The following is a 22,379-nucleotide window of genomic DNA, read 5'->3' as shown; positions in this document are numbered from 1 at the left end:
GTCTGAGACATTTTGACTCAGTGGAAAGAGCTGAGCTTTCAATGATGTCAAGGGCAGGGCCTCAGATTCTCCACCCCCTGACGTGATTGATAACTCTGGATACAGTTCTGCCTGGTGGAACAGCTACAAAGCCAGGATGGCATTAGGAAACGATGGCATAGGCAGTTTGAAATGTCGAGTCATGCAGAGGAGAACTTTGAATGCGTAGGCGTATGTGCCCATTCACTGGGCCAAGTGACTCTGAGCTGCTTGTGCACGAGGAACAGAGATCATCAGCTCTTTAAAACTCGCACTCCCGCCTGTATCCACAAAACCTATTCCTAATAATGCACAAACATTTTAAAGCAGGATATTACTGTCAAAATGGCATTTCAAAGGAATCTGCGTAGGCTAACAGGAAGAGAGATCTGGAATTTCTATTGCTAGAGGCAGTTGTTAGCATGGCTTGTTACCACGGTGTTTCTTACCAGGGTCACTGGAACCAAAACAGTGAGTGGTTCATTGTGATGTGGACAGGCTGGAAATGATGCTGTCTGCATCTTCTGCTGTGAATTCAGCGGAGGGTTTATATATGGTGACATGGAAATTATGTTTGCATTTTCATTTCCTGAGTGTGGCTGGTTGTCACAAAACTCACCCTGACAGTTCCTTACCACCAGGCAACCGATTCCTCTCGCGACGTTTTTTCATGCAAGACAGTTGCTTTTCAGAGTCCTTTTGCTCTGCGCTATTCCTAGCGACAGATGCCAGGATAAGAACAGTTTCCCGGGAAGATTTCTGTCATGGTGCTGCCTTCAGCCCAAGGAGTGACCTTTAGTGAATAAAGCAAAACCTTTTACAGAGATGCACAGGTCTCTTCCGGAGCAGGCTCAGAGCAAGGCTCTGCTCTTGTTTCCTTCCCTCGAGTCAGCCTGCATTAGGAGGAGTGATTTGACCAGCCTCCCTAGACACAAGCAGCAATTGCACTTGTCAGTGTTGAAATCACTAATTTTATGAGGTAATTCTCCTGTAACATTATCTCTGAAACAGTGTACCATGCAGGAGGCAAAGACCTAGGTTGTCTTCTCTTGTCTCATTTACTCATTCCAACATAATAACATCAGCGTTGAGGGGTTTCTATTAGATTTCTTGCTGACCTAACCCTCTAAAAGATGCCTGTTGTTTAACCTCCATCTCGCACCTTTCCTTGCTCTCATTTTACAACCTTTTACTTCATCTCCCCCAGGGTCAGGATTGCAAATGTTAGAACTACTGGACTAAGTGTGGTAAACAGGACAAGGATTTGATAGCAATTGTTATAATAGGAAATATTTCTCCACAGCTGAGGCTTAATGAAAATACAGGGAATAGAGGGATTATGGACCATGTATGGGCGGGAGAGATCTAGTTTAATTCGTCTTTGTGTTCGGCACAGACATTGTGGGCCGAAGGGTTTGTACTGCTCTATGTCCTAGACAGATATTTGAAGTTTTTAAGGCAGCGGAGGCTCCGATCAAGTGCTGGTGAATAGAATTAGAATGGATCAGTACTATATGGTCAGCGTAGACATGGTGGGAATGGACACTGGTTCTCTGATGTATGAGGGCAAAGCGATGAGTAAGAGGGTTAGGACGAATCTGAGGGAAATAAGATCACAGGATGTATTACGTGAATAACTGACAGGGTGAATCCACTCACTCAAGCTTTTGGAGAGCTAATAGGATGCCCTCAACCTTGGCCGTTCTCCTTTTTCTCTTCTACCTTTCTCGAGAAAATAGAGGGCTTGAAACCCTGGGTGTTCACTCTTAGGAACAGCTTCTTCCCCACTGCTTCTGAACCAATCCCCTCCTTAACACCCCCTTTCTTGTTTTTCAGTTATTGCTGAATGTATCACGATATTTATTAATATTACCACATATACTGTTTACTCTGAACTTCACACTGGCAAGGAACTTCATTCCATCCTGGTGTATAAGACAATCTGAATCCAAATATTTAAGTATGTAGCCTAGACACACTGCCCAGAGGCAGTGATAGAAGCAGATACAATTGTGGAGCTTCGGAGATTGTGGAGGCTTTAGACACTTGAAACCGAAGGGTATGGAGGAATATGGATCATATACAGGCAGAAAATATTTTGTTTAATTCGCCATCGTATTCGGCATAAATATTGTGGGTTGAACGGCCATCTCCTGTGCTGTGTTGTTAAGTACTTGAATTTCTAACTAAGGCCAAACCAAGACCATGTGCTGGCGACACTGGATGGCTATGTAATGGTTAGTATGGACATAGTGGGCAGAAGGGTCTGTTCCTCCGCTGTATGACTCCATGATAGTAGGTGGAAGATGGAATCAGAATCAGGTTTAATATCACTGGCATATGTTGTAAAAATTGTTGTTATGCACCAGCAGTACATTGCAATGCATAGTAATGCTAAATGAACTATAAATCACATGAAGAAATATTATATATACAAAACTAAATTAAATAAGTAATGCAAAAAGAGAGCAAAAAAAAAGGGAAAGGAAAAACTTTAGTGAGGTTGTTTTCTTGGGTTTATTGTCCATTCAGAAATCTGATGCGGGAGAGGAAGAAGCTGTTACTGAAACATTGAGTGTGCATCTTCGAGTTCCTAACCACTTCTCAGTGGTAGCGTTGAGAAGAAGCCATGTCTTGCATGTTGAGAATCCTTATTAAAGGGTGTCAACTTTTGGAGACATTGCCTTTTGGAGGTGTGTTCAATGCTGGGGAGGCCAGTGCCATGACAGAGCTGGCTGAATTTACAAACCTCGGCAGCTTTTCTCGGTCCTGTGCAGTGGCCCCTCCGTCCCAGATGGCAATGTCATGTGTCCTGTTGCTTCTGGTAGTCAGCTCAGTGGTGATGGAAATGATGACAATTAACCTACTGGGATTTGCGATTATCACTTAACAAAACTGACAACAATTTTATGAATGTTGTGTCTGCGTGCCTTGGTGTGCCAAATCATGGTAGAAACAACACATTACTACTCTGCCAGGCTGACTGTTTGGGAGTCTCCCTCACTGAAATCAAGGAATATCACTTGAACTAATGTGAATTTCAACTCTTTATACCACAGCCCTAGCTTCAAAATATCCTGAAAATCATATGCTTATTTATGAGTTTAATTGCATTCCTAACAGCATTCTGCCATAATGAGTGTTTAACAAATAAAATTTGTTTTATTTTCTAAAATAAAATTAAAATATCCTCTAAAATTATTTTCATTGGTGAGATTATAATTTTGTCATATATTTTACAGAAGGAACTGTAAAGAATGAACTTCCTTAAGCATAATTTTATGGAATTTCAGAACTTTATTTATATGCATGTTCTGATATATATTTAGTTTTCTAGATAATGTTGAAAAATTAATTCAAAATTGCATGTTTTCTCTCTGTGAGCGTTCTTTGACATGATTGGCTGCTCAGGTGGTTGGACTTTGGGGGAGTCCCTCTGTTTTGGTGCCTGAGTACAGCAGGTGCCAGGACAGGGAAAGTTCTTACCACCGAGGCATGAGACACTTGTGGGGCGTTTTCCAAAGTCAGTGGCAAATGCTGTAACTTTACCACTGACTGGAAGCCATGGTCCATTTCTCTGGCCAGGGATACGGATGCCAACTTGCCAATGAGACTGCCAGCAACCTGTGCCTTCCTTATGGTACAGATCCAGGTAAAGGATGTTTGTAATGGCTCCAGAATCCCTAATCAGTGACACACACTGCAGGATAAACCACATGCCTTGCCTTCAGGCATCTTTGGGAATGTCAAATCCTTTGGGAAACCAATTCAAATGGTGCATGTGTGAGCTGACATTGGGTGGAGTGCATTATCATAACATCTTATTTCAGTTTCAACTTTTCTGTATTTGATTTTTCTCTCGCTCTCTCTCTCTCTCTCTCTCTCTCTCTCTGTGCTTCTCATTGACCTTTCATGAAACATGGTTCTTGTTTCCACGTCTCTTAACCTGTCATTTCTTTGCATTGTCCTCAGCAAGATATGGCTATAACGGATATCTCAGCTCAAGTAAGTTATTGGTTTGCCAAAATTAGTTTCCCCTTGAATTGTTGCCTCCTGTTTGATTTCTTTTCCCTGTGTTCTCCCCCAACCCAGCTGATTCTCCTGCTTTGTTCCAATTTTCTACCCTCGCCCTTCCAGTTGGAGTGCAGTGATGATTTTTTTTTAGTTAGCTTTTTTTTTTGCAAGCCGTCTGTCAATTAGAATAGTGTGATCAGAACGTGTTGGAATTAAGATTTTGTTTGGAATATTGATCCTTCTGTTCTACAGCCTCATTGGACCTAACTACAACCTAAACTCATAAGGTCAAATGTCTGGTCTCTCTGGTCTGAGGCAGAGGGGTTCCTTTTTCCTCTTTCTCAAGCTTGGATATGGTTTCACAGCTACAGGCTGCCTATTAGGTTCTGTTTCAAATGGCATTTACTTAAAACCAGGCTTAACAGAAACTGGGGGATATTCACGTTTGAATCCTTACATGTATTGACTCAGTTTCTCCCGCACTTGGAAGGGGTTGATTACTTACCGAACAAAATTGGACATTCTGACTAAGTTGTGCCTTCTAAACCCAAAGTTTGATGACAACCTGCCCAAAATCAGTAATCTGGTCACAGCTTGGAGAGTATTTTGTGTCTATTTACTTAATTTTTTGAGATCAAGGCATCACTGGCAAAGCCAACATTTCTTACGCTGAGGTTCTGTTGGTGAGGTTGTTGTCACCTTGAACCAGGCAGTAATGGGGTGGGGGTTATGATGCACTTGGCCTGCTGGGCTATTTCACTGGCCAATCACTCATCAACTGTAATGCTGTGTCTGAAGCAAAATGAGGACCAAGCAAGGTAGCATGGATTCCTCTTCTGGAATACATTTGTGTACCACATGGAGATTCTACAACAATCCAGTTGTTAGTAGCCATTCTTTTTATAAACTCCACAGATGTCGTGTTGGGATTTTGAAATTGCACCTCTGGATTGGTAGTATAGTCTGCGGGCCTCTAGTCTGGTAGTTTAAGCATTGCAGCACCAAAGGAATTCTGGTATACAAATTATGGGGGGGGGGGGGGGGGGTGTTGTATGGATAGGTCAATGCAAGCAGATTTTTTCCACTGAGGTTGGGTGAGGCTAGAACTGGGTTGAAGGTGAAAGGTGAAATATTTAAGTGGAACCTTCTTTGATTAGATGGTCATGAGAGTGTGGAATGAGCTGCCAGTGGAAATAGTCGATGCGGGATTGACTTCAACTAAGAGAAGATTGTATAAGTACGTGGTTAGCAGAGATATGGAGGGCTATGGTCCAGATGAGGTCAATGGGACTACGCAGAGTTGGACACAGACCAGATGAACCATAGAGCTCTGTGACTCTATGACTGCTCTGGGTTTCTCCTGGTTAGTTGTAACAAACTATGGGGAGATTGGAAGCAGAATGAAACAGTGGAGGAAAAGTGTCTAGACCAGCAGCTTCAGATGCTAAGAGAGTCGAGGACCAGAGAGGGTACAGCCTTGAAGTACAAGGATGTCCCTTTAGAACAGAGGTGAGGAGGTATTTCTTTAGCCAGAATGTAGAATTCACTACCAATGACAGCTGTGAAGGCCAAGTCATTCATAAAGTGAAGGTTGATGGGTACTTAATTAGTAAGGGTGTCAAATGTTATTGGGAGAAGGCAGAAGAATGGAGTTGAGTGGGAAAATAAATCAGCCATGATCAAATGGTGGAGCAGATTTGATGGGCTGAATGGCCCAATTCTATACCCATATCTTATGGGCATAGATACATAGACACTAATAAAGCCTAGCACTGCTGCTGGAGGTGACACTGGCCTGCCCACTGATCGAGAATAATTGCAGGATTTACTGGCAATGTCTGCCAAGCAGTCCCCTGGCATCTACCCCACTCCATCCCGATTTATAGGCTGCTTGCTCTCCAAGCATATTGTACAAGCAGAAGAACCCTAAAGGTTGTTAAAATAATCCTTGTGTGAAGCTGGCATAGGGCCTGGTCAGTGACATGGGTACCTGGGAGGAAGCCACAGTCTCAGTGGCTGAGCAAGCACTTTTAATGGTGTCATTAACAAAACAAACGAGGAAGGCATCCTTCACTGGAATATTATCAAGACCCAAGTTTGGATTGTAGCCTTTGTTCCGGTCTGTTTTCATGGCATTATTACCACATTAAAAATTGTGTGGTCCCTTACTGTTCAACGCTGCTGTAGCATGAGAACAGCAATGCAAGGAGTGAACTTGGGAATGCCATGGCACTTGGATGTTGGCACAGTCCAGACTCTTTGTTCAGGTGAGAATAAGAACCGGGTTGATAGCAGTGGCATATGTCATGAAATTTGTTGTTTTGCAGCAGTGCAATACATAAAGATGCTACAAATTACAAGACGAAAGATATATTGAAATACATTAAACAAGTAGTGCAAATAAAGAGCAGAAATTGCGAGGTGGTGTTCATGAGTTGGCTCATTGTCTGTTCAGAAACCTGATGGTGGGGGTGAAGAAGTTGTTCCTAAAATGTTCACTGCTTGTCTTTGTGATCCTGTGTCAGTTGGCTAAGATCCGGAGGTGATCCACACTGTTCATGCTATCAGCCAGGGCATTAAATAAATCAAACAGTCAAAATCTGTGCAAATGAAATCACTTCAGAACAGTTGAGTATCTTATCCATTAATTGCTCATCAGTGCACTCCAAATGTAGAAGAATATCTTTTTAAAACTTCTGACTGGTGAAGTGCAGTGGTTTTACTTGTATTGCCTCAGTGTGTGAAATGCAACCATCCCCTCTACGATCTACAATCCCTCACTCATACTTTCCTATTTAACTTCAACTAAAAGCAGTAATTGCTGCTGTCTGACAGACTCTTCCCACCCTTCGATGAACGCAGTAAACAGCAGGTGGTGCTGCTACTTAAGGAATAAGTTGCCACAGAAGGTCAGCGTGTGTACTTGTACAGGCACACACCACATGCACACCAGCACTCACGCCTATCCCTTCTCACTGTCACACATGCACACTCACACCTGTGCATGGCTACAGCCTGAGACCACACACATACTTACATTGCAACTTGGTCTCACACTCACACACTTACACACACACACACACACACACACACACACACACACACACACACACACACACACACACACACACACACACACACACACACACACACACACACACACACACACACACACACCACACACACACACTCACACACACGATATTCGCATTCACACTAACTTGGGCACATTCTCAAGATTCAAAATACGAAGTAAATTTATTATCAAAGTACATACTGTATGTGTCACCATATAACTACTCTGAAATTCCCCAAGACTGTTTATTGTCATATAAAGTAAAACAAAATGATTATTACTCCAAATGTGAAGCAAAAATAGAGCGAGCACAATTTTAAAAAGAACATTAAAAAGCACAATAAATAACATGATTTACAAGATTGAAGTCTCTTGCAATTATGAAGGGACCGTCCGGAAGCTTGTTTTGTTGAGAGCTGAAGATGCTGTAAAGCTCCCCCAGTGTGTCCTTGGCATTCACACTAGAGGAGGGATGTAGACAGTGGTGATGAACACAGCAGTAAAGTCTCTGTGCAGGCATTGTGGCCGGCATTCAACTGCATGATGTTCAATTGCTACAAAGACGCTTGCTCTTATTCCCACACATTCAGCCGTGCTGATATTAGCATTAGTGAGTGTGTGGGAATGAGTAAATAACAAGCTTAATCCCCTTTACTTACTCTCCCTGAATTACGGGAAAATTCTGTAGTGTTGGGCCCTGAGTAAAGTGTGGAGGATTGGATGTGTGCCCCTAGCAGATGATAAGCTTTCTCAAGCCTCTGAATGTTCCAGTTGCCAGCCCTGCAGGTTTTGCCAAAAGATTCTATCTGATGGCTCGCTGGGTGAACAGTTGGGATTTCACGCTCTGCGTGGAAATGGATCAGCTCATCTCCACCTGGACCTCTGAATGAGGGTAGTTGACTGTATCCAGAGAGCTGGTCTCCAGCCATCTTTCCCTTTGCAGGTGAGGGGGACGGCCTTTAACCTGCAAAGGAGGCCACATCGGAAGAGGCGATAAGGAGACTCGCGTAATGTGGCAGCGGATAAAAATTCAGTAAAGTTTCCTGGACATCTATCCTTCCGATTGCAAACTGTTCATTGCAAAAACTGAGAATAAATGCAAGACAAGCTCGTCATTTGCCTCGCTGCACGTAAATAGACAGCAGCCGTCTGGATCATTCGAAGTCCTCAGTGAAACTGCCACCTTGCGTATTCTCAAACTAATGCTGTACATGTTTGACAACACACAGATGAATCCAGGAGTTATCAATGCGGGGGTTTGAATCTAACCAGCAGCTGACGTTAGACTCAACCGCCACAGATTGCTCCAAGCTACTTTGGGGATTTTACTGCTGTTGTCCAGAGAATAGAGGAAATGTCCTCTGCAATGCACTGGAGCAATATTTTTCAAAAGTGCCATTGGCCTCTATTGAAAGTGCAATGAGCTCAATAAGTTATTCTGACATTTTCTGATGCTTGGTGATCACTTCAATAAGATTTAGAATAATGATCAGAAAATATGAATTAGACCTGTCTAATTACACGTTAGCCAGGTTACATGCTAGAGTCAGAATCAAAGCCTGTTGTAAAGATTTGATTTAAGCTTGCAAAGTGCTCAGCATCTTATAAATCAAAGTTTCAAAGTCATTAATGGTAAGTGAGTAATATAGCAATCATTATAATAGTGTTTCCAGCAAGTAATTTGTTTATGCAAATAAATATGAGAAAGCTTAAATAGTTACTTGTATTATTGTTGATCTCTCAACAACTTCACTAAATGTTAATTTATCCAAATAATCTGCAATTGTTCATAAGGCAATTATTGCATAAACTAATGAAGCATCGGTGACAGTCACACATTATCAGCACTTGGGCCCTGTTCCTATGCTGTCAAAGAGTGAAGGCAGTGCACCTTATGATATAGCATCACTCGAACTGGAATCAATCTCACCATTCACCAAATCTTTTGATGGCGCATTTTCTTTTTTATAAGTTGCCATATGGGGTTTGTATATTCACTGCCACTGAACATTTCTCATGTGGCTTTTTGATGGGAAGTTAAAATGAATTAAAATGGGAAATGGGATTGTTCAGAGAACTGGCATCGAAACAGCAGACTGCACGGCCACTTCCCATGTCTGTAAGAAATATGAACACAATGGCTCAGACAGAGCAGAGCAAATTGTGTCTAGAGATGGCAGTTTAATCCATTGTTTCTATGCCTGCCATCTGAAAAATCCCATTTCCCTTTTTAATTCAGTTTAACTTCCTATCCAGAGGCCACATAATAAATGTCCAAAGGCAGTGAATATATATAGTCCATTCAGAAATCTGATGGCGGAAGGATATAAGGTGTTCCTGAAACGTTCAGTGTAAATGGAGGACAGCAACTGAATGTCAGCAAGGTTCTTTTTACCTGTTCTTAATGGGGATTAGTACTCTTCCCTCTTTCCCTGCACAATATTTTCCTGCCAACACGAAACTGAGTCATTAGTGGTTATCGCCTCCAAGGTGCAACAGTGGGGACTTTTTTTGGGACATAATAGGACCTCTGCTTGTTGATGTAACCACTCTATCCTAATGCTGGTTCCTTAGTGTTGAACTGCGGTTTTGGAAGCTGGAAGTAGCAAGAGAACTGGTTGCACGGGAAGGTCATTAAGGAAACAAACTTAGTCTTCTCTGGTGCTAGGAAGTTGTGCCACAGAGCTACCGAGAGTAGGACTGCACTGGGCTTTGTCCCACATGACGACTGCCTTACTTTCGCCAGGCTGCACTTTCCTAAGCCTGGGATAGTTGAGAAGTCACCAAATCCATCCTGACCTTCCTACTGGAGATACAAAAACTGCAGATATTGGAATCTGGAAGAGCGTACAATCTGTTGGATGAACTCAGCATTGTGAGGGTAAAAGGATTATTGAGAATTTAGATCAAACCCCTGCAACAGGACTAATCTCTCTGTTGCCTCCTCATATATGAATCAAGACCTACACGAGTAGATTGGAGGAAAGTCTTATCCTCTCAAAAACAAGAGATTCTGCAGATGCTAAAAATTGATAGCAGCACACACAAAATGCTGGAGGAACATAGCAGGTCAGGCAGTATCGATAGAAGGGAATAAACAATTGACATTTCAGGCCAAGACCATTTATCAGGACTGGAAAGGAAATGGGGAGGACGCCAGAAAAAGACGGTGGGGAGACAGGAAGGAATACAAGCTGGCAGGTGGTGGGTGAAGCCAGGTGAGAGGGAAGGGGACACACACCCAGTGGCTGCCGATCTTATTCTCTCAAACAAGTCAAAGCCAGACAGTGAAAGAGTATTCAAGTGGCCAGAAGGAAAGGGCATTACTTTGATTTCTTTTTTGTGTAAATTAATTTTCATTTATTTGTGAATTATCACTGCAGCAGAACGAGAGGGGAAATCTGTTCTTCAGCTGCCCTCTGGTTTAGCACCATTTATATCCAAGAAATTCATCATGTTGTGCTGTTTATTCAGAGATAGCTCAAGGAGCAGATGTAGTCCTTGTTGCCATCAATCATCCAATTACAGGCACTAAAACAGTGCCTCACAATCATCAGCTGGTGAGTGCACTGTTATCTGAACAGTCAGACTAATGACAATTGCTTCTGACTGACTTGTCAGCATCCAGGATAATGAATTGTAAGCATGGCTCTGCATGCCCTGTTTGACTCTTACCCATCACAGATCACTAGCTTAGTTTGGCTCTGCCTGCTTCATCGCCAGGACATATGATCTTGATATTATTTTATTATTGTCATATGTACCGAGATACAGTGTAAAATTTGTCTTGTTTATGCAGATCAAATTGTTACACAGTGCATTCAGTTAGAATGAGGTAAAACCATGCAGGATAGAGTGTAACGCCTGCTGAAAAAGTGCAGTACAGGTAGGGAGTAAGTACAATATCATAGTAAGGTAGAAGTAGACTGTGAGGCTAAGATTCCATCTTATCATACCAAGCTCAAGAATGGTTTCTACCCTTTTATCAAGAGCCAGGGAAAGTAGGTTAGAAGTTGGCCTTCACTGTGGTACATGCTTTTAGGCTTTTATGAGTCTTGATGAAGAGTCTCAGCCTGTAACATTCCCCTTCATAGATGCTGCCTGACCTGCTGAGTTCCTCCAGCATTTTGTGCGTATTGTTTTTGTATCTTTAGTCCAATGGGGTAAGGGAGAAGAGAGATCATGCGGGCTGCTTTACTGACGTGGCAAGAAGGATAGACAGAATTCGTAGAGCTTTCTAAGATGTGCTGAGCTGTGCCCTCAACTCTTGGCAGTTTCTTGTGGTCGCGTGCAGTACAGTTACACCCAGGTCATCATGCATCCAGATAGAATGGCGCTTTTTATGGTGCATCGATAAAGCTGATGGGGACGTGATGAATTTATTTACCTTCGCGAGGAAGTTGAAGCTTTGGTGAGCTTTCTTGGCAATTTAGTCAGAGTATGCAAGCTAGTTTAGCTTTGCAGTGAAGGACAATAATAGCTGTAAGATGTTGCTAACATTTTGCTTTGATCATTTATGGATTTGGGTTTGCCAGGAAAACTAGCATTGCCTTGGTTCTGCCCACTCAGCGAGTCCCCTATCACCTTGGTAGGTCAGGAGCCACAGATGTACCAAGCTGGGCAATAATGGCAGATCCCATTCCTGTAAGATTTTAGCTGTGGTTCTCGTCCTCAGTGCACAGTGATGCAACTGGTGGAGATGCTGCCTCACAGTTCTAGTGTCTGGGGTTCAACCCTCACCTCCGGTAATATGTGTGTGTATGTGTATATAGTCTGCAATCTCTCCCTGTGACTACGTTTCCCCAAATGTTCCTACTTCATAGTCCAGGCCCTTCAGCCCATGATGTTGTGTTGACTTTTTAACGTCCTCCAAGATCAATTTAATGTTTTCCTCCCACATAGCCCTCCACGTGCCTATCTAAGAGACTCTTAAGCATCCCTAATGTATCTGCCTCCACACTTGGCCGGGCGTTCCAAGCACCTACCACTGTCTGTGTGAAAAAAACATTTCCCCCGCCCCCCCACATACTTCCCTTCGATCACCTTAAAATTATGTCCTTCTTATTAGCCATTTCTGCTCTGGGAAAAGGCGCTGGCTGTCCATTCTATCAATGCCTTTTATTATCATATTCACCTTTAACATATCACCTTTCGACTTCCTTCACTCTAAAGGGAAAAGCCCTCGCTTACGCAACCTGTCCTCATAAGGCATGCCCTCTAACCAGGCAGCATCCCGGTAAATCTCCTCTGCACCCTCTCTAAAGCTTCCACATCCTATACTGTGGTGACCAGAACTGAACACAGTATTTCAAGTATGATCGAACCAGATTTTTATAGAGCGGCAGCATTACCTCACGTTCCTGAACTCAGTCCCCCGACTAACGAAGATCAACACACTATACTCCTTAACCACCCTATCAGCTTACACGGTGACTTTGAGGGATCCTGCAATCCACAACTGTTGAAAATTACCCTGGTGCAGATGAGTGGTATTATCTGGTGGGAGAGTTGTGGGGAAAGTGGGAAGGATAGGGTGGATTAGGGTAGGATTAGTATTATAACAGGTGCCTGAAAGAGGGAGTGGGAATGGCAGCCTGCTTCCATTCTGTATCTCTCAATAACTCCACCTATGGATCACAGAAAACTAATGTATCCACTGTGCTTTTGCTCCCAGTTGCCGTTTATTTTCAGTGTCTCTCCTCTTTCTTGGTGCATGTGCCAAACTAACTCTCAGTGCCACAGGTGGCATTGAGCTGCCAAGGGCAGCATCTGTTACATAATCCATGATGTTTATTAATAGCTGTAGAAAAAAGCCCTCGGCCTACCCGTGACTTTGTGCCCAGCTGCCCGAGTACATAGCATGTGGGGGAATTGGGGGGAGTGCAGTCTCTGGTGGGCTGCAGCAGACCCCAACACTTGCCTGCGATGTACCAGCCTGGCTGCTGTACCTTCACCAACCTCCAGAAGCTGGAGCCTGCAGTCAGTAAGTCAGTGCTGACAGCTGTGTGTGACATTGTAGTTTGCGATGCCTTTTATTGCTCCCTTTAAACATTGCTGGAAAACACACAGACACACACACACACGCGCGCGCGCGCGCGCCAACATCTATGCACACATTGTATTTCGTACGTATGCGCGTGCGTGTGCACACATACATACACACACGCACGCACACACACACACATACAATGCCAAAATCTATGCACACATTGTCTTTTGTACTTATGCATATACACACACCCACCCCCATTCAGACACACATAACACCCATAATCAACACTCCCTTCTGCACATTTGTGTATATACACACACATAGCACACTCACTCACAAGCACAGGCACATTTTCACACACACATTCCCATGTACATTTACACAGTACACAACCCTGAGATTTGACTTCGGACATACTGTATGAATGAACATTCATGCATGTACGCATACACACGCAGACAGAAGTACATTCTCATTCACAATCCCACATTCATGTACACGCAGATAGACTCTGTGGTCAATTTATTAAGTACACCTGTACACCTGCTGTTAATGAAAAATATCTAATCAGAATCATGTTTAATATCACCAAGATTTGTCATGAAATTTGTTAACTTGGTGGCAGCAGTACAATGCAATATATAATAAATATAGAAAAATAAATAGATAAATTAATTACAGCAAGTATATATAAACGTATATTAAATAATTAAATTAATAATAGTGCAAAAACAGAAATAATAAAATAGTGGGGTAGTGTTCATGGGTTCACTGTCCATTTAGGAATCAGATGGCTGAGGGGAAGAAGCTGTTGCTGAATCGTTGAGTGTGTGCCTTCAGACTTCTGTATCTCCTCCTGGACAGTGACAATGAGAAGAGGGCATGTCCTGGGTGATGGGGGCAATCAACCAATCATGTCGCAGCAACTCAATGCAGAACAGCATGCAAACATGGTCAAGAGGTTCAGTTGTTCAGACCCAACATCAGAATGGGGAAGAAATGTCTTTGACTGTGGAATGATTGTTGGTGCCAGATGGGCTGATTTGAGTATCTCAGAATCTGTTGATCTCCTGGGATTTTCACGTAGAGTCTCTGGAGTTTACAGAGAGTGATGTGAAAAACAGAAAATATCCAATGAGTGGCAGTCTTGTGGATGAAAGTACCTTACTAATGAGAGGTGTGGGGAGAATGGCTGGACTGATTCAAGCTGACAGGAAGTTGACAGTAACTCAAATAACCACCGTTACAACAGTGGTGTGCAGAAGAGTATCTCTGAATGCACAAGTTGGACCTTGAAGTGCATGAGCTACAGCAGCAGAAGATCATGAATGTAGACTTGATGGACACTTTATTAGTACCAGGAGGTGCCTCATAAAGTGGCCACTAAGAGTATATGCATTCCCCACCCCACATGTACACAGAAGGACCCACTCATGTTCACATGTGTGTATAGAACATGCACAAAGGCAACTGCAAGCACATGACTAAGTACTTTGATATCATTCTTGTATGTCCATCTGCAAGCAAATATGTACTCAAACAATGTAAAGTTTTAAAAAAGTTATTTATTATCAAAGTACATATATATCACCATATGCTACCTTGAGATTCATTTTCTTGCAGGCATTTACAGGAAAATAAATAAATACAATTGAATTTATGAAAAGCTATACATAAAGAAGTCTGTTGCCAGTGGTGCAGTGGCATCCGTACCGGACATTGGGGCGAATAGTCCCGGCTCCTTGCAGCCTTTCTGTCCGTGCTGGTTGAGCATCAAACTAGGAACTTGGCCCCATAAAAGAGGTAAATGCTAAAGAAAGGGCAAGGTTGCCACCAAGCAAAGTGCAGGGAGGAATCCTAACAGTTTTTATACATAAACAAAGACCGGCAAAAGAGGACAAACAGTGCAAATTAAGAAATAAATAAATAATACTGAGGACATGAGCTGTAAGGTTCTTGAAAGTGAGTCTTTGGGTTAAAAAATCGATTCAGCATTGAGGTGAGTGAAGTTGTCCACGCTGGTTCAGAAGCCTGATAGGTGTAGGGTAATAAATATTCCTAAACCTGGTGGTGAGGGCTCTAAGTCTCCTGTTCCTCCAGCCCGATGGAAGCATGGACTAGATGGTGGGGGAGTCCTTGGTGTTACACTTGTACCTACTGACTCACATATGCATTCAGATTCAGACTGAGGTTTATTTATCAAATGTACTCTGAAACATATAGCTATACATGCAGTTTACTTATGTATGCACTTGTGCACATTCCTGCATTTACAACTGGGCACACACACACACACACACACACACACACACACACACACACACACACACACACACACACACACACACACACACACACACACACACACACACGTACACACACACGCACGCACACGTACGCACACACGCACGCACACACACACACATGCACGCACACACAAACACACACGTACACAAACACACACACACACACGTACACACAAACACACACACACATTCCACATGCACATACAAGCTTGCAGATGTGCTCACAGGCAGAACTCTTCGTGACAAGAGCTGCCAGTTGCAGAGTTTGAGAGTTTAAGGCTGCTGTGTTTTCAAATACAATACATGGCATTTATTTAAGTTAATAATGAGCAGAAATCTAGGCAAATCACTTTCAGAGCGCTGTGCATAAACCCAGCAGACGGCTGTGTGGACAGGCTTCTTAAATTATTTATTGCTGATTATGTTCCTTTCCCCTGCACACCCTGTAGAATTATCAGTGGCTACTGATTACGGCAGGGGAGATGCAGTTACTGTTCGATGAACACACACTCCCACGAGTGCATGTCATAGTTTATGAGTCGCCCATGTGGACAAAGTCACCTATATGGGCAGATTTACATTTAAGAAATGAATGTTCAAAAAGTTATAAAATGACATTGCAAGTGGGGAATGTAAACACTGTACAGTTTGAAACCGATATATTACAGACTTAAAGGTGAAGAATGTGCAGCTCCAGGTTTTGTGGAGAGCCATCCAGGGGATCATATCATCTTATCATTTGCCAGTAAAAACAGTTTGAAGTTTGACTAAACAAGGTCCAGAGAATGTTGAGAATACCTGAGCCAAATCCTTGCTCTTTAGCGTCTCACGCCAGCCAGTATCTCAGTTCACCCTGATTTAACAGCTCATTAGTTATTTTCTTTCCAGCTGCTGTGATTGGGGAGGGGCTAGTTAGACCAGCCAGTATTCTCTTAAATATTGAAAGGCCTAGAGTAGTTTGGATGTGGAGCAGATGCTCCCTATAGTGGAGAAGTCAAGGTCCAGCCTCTGAATAGAAGGAAGTCCCTGTAGAACAGAGGTAAGGAGGAATTTCTTCAGCCCAAAGGTAGCGAATCTATGGAATTCATTGCCACAGATAGCTGAAGAGGCCAAGTCATTGGGTCTATTTAAAGTTGATTAGCAAGAGTGTCAAAGGTTACAGAGAGAAGGCAGGAGAATGCGGTAGAGAATGATAATAAATTAACCATGACGGAATGGCAAGCAAACTCAATGGGCCATATGGCCTAATTCTGCCCTAATGCCCTATGGTCTCATGGAATTAGGGATGACAGTGTATCATGAAAGTTGAAATGCAGAAGTTCTTCAGGAGTTTGTTAAAACCAATGATTCTCCTGGCTGAGGACAGGTTTCAGATTAAAGGGGTCAGCCAATTAGGAAGTAAATGAGGAATTTATTCACTTTTAAATGGTTGGAATTCCTTCTCCGGGGTTATGGAATCTATACTGTTGAGTATATTCATTGGTGAGCAAGATAGGTTCTTGGACACTGAAGCATGAAGACTAGGTTCATAGGTTGCAATAGAAACTAGTGTTGACATTGAATGGTAGAGCAGGTACAATGCTGTTGATTGACCTCTTTGTCCAAACTCCAGTTGTGCAGCAGGTTTGCTCTAAAACTAAGAGCATATTCCAGTCAAGACTAATCTTTTGCTAATTACGTTCTAGATGATCTGGTTCAATGCTCATTCCGGCTGTGAGTTTGTTATAAGTAGGTGGTTATATCAAACCTTTCGTAGCTCTTTTAGAAGTGCTGGTGGAACTACAATATTATAACCCATTTCCACCAGCCTGCTTTCCAGAGCAATGCATCCCTGTCTTTGTTACTGCCATTATTCAGCTGAAAATGTAAGTTTGGGGGAGTATTATACCCATACTTCTGCTGTGCTAAAGGCTGGATTTCTGCAGAAATTCATAGGGGGGTCAATAGCATGTAGCAAATGGCAAACAGAGTTCTATATCAAAAACCCCAATATTCTGTGACCCCAGTCAGTGGAGCCAGCTCCTTCTCTACCCTTACCCTCTCAGAGCTTTGGTCTGATCTGCCCGTGCTGAACTGTTCCCCAGGGAATCTTTTTCTGTTGTCCATCCATAATCCTATCAAGCTTCTCACAAGTTCACTGTGCCATCCCACATGGATATAAAACAACATTGTATGCCCAAAAGTTCACCTAAAACCAGGGCCCGTACAATGAACAGTGGTAGCTTCACTCCACCTATCTTTTAAACATTCCAACCGAATCTCAGAACTTGGATGAAAATTATGCATCAAACTATAGATTCTTATTTGGTGAAATGTATTCAAATTCAGAGCAGGGATGCATGGGCATAGAGTTATGTGGGTCTGTTATTTTTAAGTTGAAAGCCAGAATTAATGGTGTTTCCTTAATGCATTAAATACTTTGGTTAAACATTGTCTCTACCTTTTTTAACAGCTGTTGTTTGGAAGGCAGTGGGCCCTAGCCTGCAGCTTTTTTCTCCCACCTTGTTTGCTTTGCCCAGTCCTGCAAGTTGTACCCATGCATAGTTCCTATCACCACTGCCGAACATTTGGAGTCAATACATGAAAACTACACGCTTGGAATGGCCCACCTTTTAAGCCGAGTGGTTTGATTTCTTTATTACTAAGCCATGTTACCACATAACATATTTACATCTACAGTGCGTTTGGGTTCCTTGTGTTTTTGCAGAGAGTGGGTGATCCCTTCTACTCACAGCACCCAAATTAAGGCCATGTCCAATCAGAGTTTTCCTTTCTCTGTGTGCGTGGCTGTGTGTGTGTGTGTGTATCCGTGTGCGTGGCTGTGTGTGTGTGTGTGTGTATCCGTGTGAGTGTGTGTATTTTGTTTGATGTGCATTGCTTTAAATTTTCTTTTTCTTACTTTTTTCTGTTGCACCATAATCAAAATAATTTTAACCTTAGTTGGGTTTTAAATGTCTTGATATTTTGTTTAATTCTCGAGACTCATTAGCTGCTTATAGTGCGGGGACCTTTAACTTTGATAATGAGTCACTTTCGGTTTAATATGCCTTTTTTAATTTAATATTGCGTTTTCATTTTGTGTCAGCCCCTGAACGGCTTTTAAATCTTCCATCTTCGGTCTGTTTGCAGTTCAAGATGAAAACCCAAAAGCGCTGTCTCCCAAAAAGAAACAGCGAAATGGAGGCATGCGAAATTCACCCAACAGTTCTCCCAAGCTGATGAGGTAAGAGAAGACAGCATAAAGAACTTTCGTGTCTAAGAGGAGAGAGAACGAGTGAGAGAGAGAAAGAGAGAGAGAAATCCTTAAAGTATTTATTCTGTCAGGCTGTCAGCAGTTAATGATAGAGCTGAAAAAATTCTGTCATGAAAGAGGTAGGAAAGGCTGTTAGAGAAAACGCAGTCTTTAAAGTCTTAGCTGTCACCCCAGCCTGTCCGTATGTACTTCTTAAACAGCAGTGGCACTAATGACAGCAGCAACCAATCAGAGGGATTCATCCAGTTACTTTCCCTCAGGCTATCCATCGTTTGCAAGGAGTCCTTCGAGCCCTCTCTTCTGTACTTCAGGCCATATGTGAGATGTGGTGTCACGATGAGAAGCGAACCCAAATTTTTTACATTCCTTTTATCTTGTCCATTTACATTAGATTGTCATTAATTGATTTTGACTTGGTTGCGGAAAACAAAGACTGATAATTGGTGGGAGAGGGGTAGGGAGAGGGACGTATTGGGTGCTTTGTTGCTCTTGTGTCAGGGGTTAAAGTGCGTACGATGTTTGACAAGTAAACAGCTTCATCCACTTAACATATGAAACAATATTACACGAGAATTGCTTCAGGTTTACAGAAACTCCAAACATTTCATAGACTAACAGAAGGTCCCTGTTTACCGTGTAAAATATGCGCTGGGTCTTTTGATCTGCATGCAGCAATAATTCTGGGGGAGCAAGTTCTGCTGTTCTTCTATGCTTCAAAGCTGTGCCGAAGTTTTTCTGCTCTAGGGTACTCCTTTATATTAGTGGCCCTTGGGTAGTGAAATGACAGTTCATCTATGCTTGGTGCAGTTTTTTTTCAATTCATAGCCCTCAGCAAAACATAGAATTACTGAACACAAAGTCACCAAAGCTTTCAGAAATCCTTATCCCGCAGATATATTATACCTTAAATATTACATATTTTGCAATTACAAGGTAGGTTTTATGGGCAATATTAAGTGCCGGTTTAAGGATGCCTAGGGGTTGCTTATTGCACAAGGGTGAATAAGCTGGTATATATTGTATCAAGTATGGTTTTTTCAGGCACACACGCCTCAAGGCCTTTGTAAATAAGTAATGATCAACAGTTTGGATGTGGGTTTTGAGAAGCATGCCTTTGTCAGCTTGTATGATGGGATCGGAGAATTTCAAAGAGCTGGCTGCTTTCATTGCCTTGTGGAGTGGCACTGAGGGAGAGGAGTCATCCCTTCCTTGTGCTGTCTAGTCAGCAACACATTGGAATTGCTAAACGCAGCTTGAGCACCCAAGCCCAGGTCTGTTTGAACCTTCAGTATAACAAGTTCTAACGAGTGGCAGTCCAGCATTCTTTACAAGAAATTAATACCATCCTGATGGATTTCAGTGGGAGAGGGGAGGTCATTGGATACTTGGTTCTAATTGCAGTCAGCGAATGTTGGGTCTATTAATCACAAAGCATTTGTTCAAATCCATTAAAATAGAACATTACAGTGTAACAAATGTTGTCGTTATTCCCTATGAGTAGCAGCGTTGAACAAGAGTTGCCAGTGACAGGCTGCAGTGAGTGACAGTTGGTGAAAGATAGCTATCTTGGCGGAGCTTTATTGCACCAGTCAAGGCAGTCAGCAAAGATTGAAGTGACAGAGGTCCATTGACTAAATCATGAAACACGCAGAGCATCATGAAATATTCAGCCATGGTGTAAAATCACTAAATGATTTTGCAGTTATTAGCAACTGCAATGAATGCGTGCATCTAGGCGACGGACATTTTAATAGACAAATGTTTTGTCATGGCGGTTGTGAAGGAGTGAGAGAGTGGAACACAGAGAGTTAGATTGGTGGGGGGAGGAGGCAAAATAATGTGGATGTGCGGGGGCTTCAAGCAGGCACTCAAATTGCAGACAGGCATGGAAGCAACATCTAGTCAAAAGAAAATACACCCCAACAAAGCGATTGCTGGGATTTGTAGCTTTGCTGTTGGCTGGTACTTGTGAGACTGCTGGGTTAGTGTCTGCTCATACTAAATTAACCACAATTTCCACCTGATGTTGACTGGTGCAGTTCGACATGACGATCAAACAAGTCCTCACCTACAGGAAATTTGATAATATTTTCTCAGCTAGTTACTAGAAATCATCTCAGCTTTATAACCTGGCAACAGTTTTTAACATAGGGAGATTCAATATATACCGAGTGAAGAGGTAGAAGTGTTAAATATAACAAGAAGAAAATTTTTGCTTTAGCTTTTGATAAGTTACCGTCAAAGTCTTTCAAAGGATATTAACTGAACTCATAGCAGGGCAGTTGAAACTTAATTTTGTTCTTTTTTTTTAATTTTAAAACTATCTTGAATTTTTCACTGTACTTTTCTTTACACATTTCAGCCATTCCTTAACAACTTCCATGTAAGTGAGGATTTTCAAATGTGTGGAAAGCTCATCTCAGTCTAAGTAGAAGAAAGATCACTTTATACAGGGAAGCTATGATCACTGCTCATAATGTTGCATGGGTGGGGTCTACAATACAATTAGAGCAGATTGAGGGTTAAGAATGCATTTGCTATGTAAAGACAAAAGGGTTAAACCTTGCCAATTAGTCATTTGGATGTCAAATATTTTCTAAAAGGGGCATATTTCGAATTGCCTGCCTGCATCCCCAAATATACTTCAGATTTAATATGCTGTGGAAATAAGCCTGAAGTATATTTTGTATATCTGATTCTGATAGAGTACTGATTCTATACTTCAAACCATTATTTTGTTTACTAAGACTCCGCCTCCCACTTTTGGACATGTGAGACCCAGTTGCTTACTGTCCGCCAACTGGGACAGTACATTAATTGAATGGTTTTCTCAAGTAATGTTACGACTTAGCTTCAAAAAATTAGAAGTAGAACTTTTGAACCTCGATTTGATTTTGAGAGAAGATGGGGTTCTTTTGCCAAATATTACCATTTAATTTGAATTATTCTATATGGTTTCCTTCCGATTTTATTATTTTTTTTAATGTGAATTGGCGGTTGATGACTCTTCTCTATATATCTAGATGATCGTTAAACGTATTGCTTCCGGGGGTTGATTCCTAATGGGGTTTTTTTTGTAGTTAATGTGTTTTTTTTCTTAGTTAGATGGGGTTCTTTTTTTCCCTTCTTATTTCTATATATAAAAAATATTTTTTTCATTTTTATTCTTTTTTTTCTTCAGCTCTGTTAATTGTATACATATTAATTTGTTGAAGTTTTGTATAGTTATAGAAGATCATGTATTAATAAAAAGATTCTAAAAATGAAAATGAAGACAATATTAGTGTGAATTTTGAAATCTGTAGCTTTACAATTGGAAGTAATTAGATATCTCAAAAAGCTACCTTTGGAGATTTATTTCTCGCAGTTGGCAATTATTTTAACATCTCTTAAATGCAACATGCAGTTTAAAGGAAAGGTGTACTATGGATGTAATTACATTGTAAGTGCTGGAATCTGAAGTAATGGGGATTCTGGTAAAGCTTTAGCTGGGTCATGATGAAATGGGGTGTTTATTGCTGACTATTCAAGACCGAGTCGAAAGATGACAGCTGCTGGTGACTGATGGATGTGCAGAAAGCAGAGAAATGTTAGAAGTGCAGGCATTGACGGCCAGGTGGCAGCTGGTGAGGACCACTTTCATATTCAGTGTTCTTTAGGAGAAAAATCATCTGCTCACAATGCAGATGTGAATTAATCAATCTGCACTGAGCTGACATC

At 41.9% G+C, this 22,379-nt stretch overlaps 1 protein-coding gene across 6 annotated transcripts in view; it reads left to right on the top strand.

Moving 5' to 3' along the window:
• The window catches only part of kcnma1a (potassium large conductance calcium-activated channel, subfamily M, alpha member 1a), a 924,908-nt gene that overhangs the window by 781,778 nt on the left and 120,751 nt on the right, over positions 1-22,379 (top strand). For all 6 annotated transcript variants that reach the window (XM_059946553.1, XM_059946552.1, XM_059946549.1 and 3 more), the window contains one exon: positions 18,536-18,629. In XM_059946553.1, coding sequence (XP_059802536.1) covers positions 18,536-18,629 — 94 coding nt within the window. The remainder of the gene's footprint in view (positions 1-18,535; positions 18,630-22,379) is intronic.

Source organism: Hypanus sabinus, chromosome 21 (genome assembly GCF_030144855.1).
Source record: "Hypanus sabinus isolate sHypSab1 chromosome 21, sHypSab1.hap1, whole genome shotgun sequence".
NCBI classification, from domain to species: domain Eukaryota; kingdom Metazoa; phylum Chordata; class Chondrichthyes; order Myliobatiformes; family Dasyatidae; genus Hypanus; species Hypanus sabinus.
Note: the sequence above shows the minus strand (reverse complement) of the source record. Positions and strands in the feature narration are given on the sequence as shown.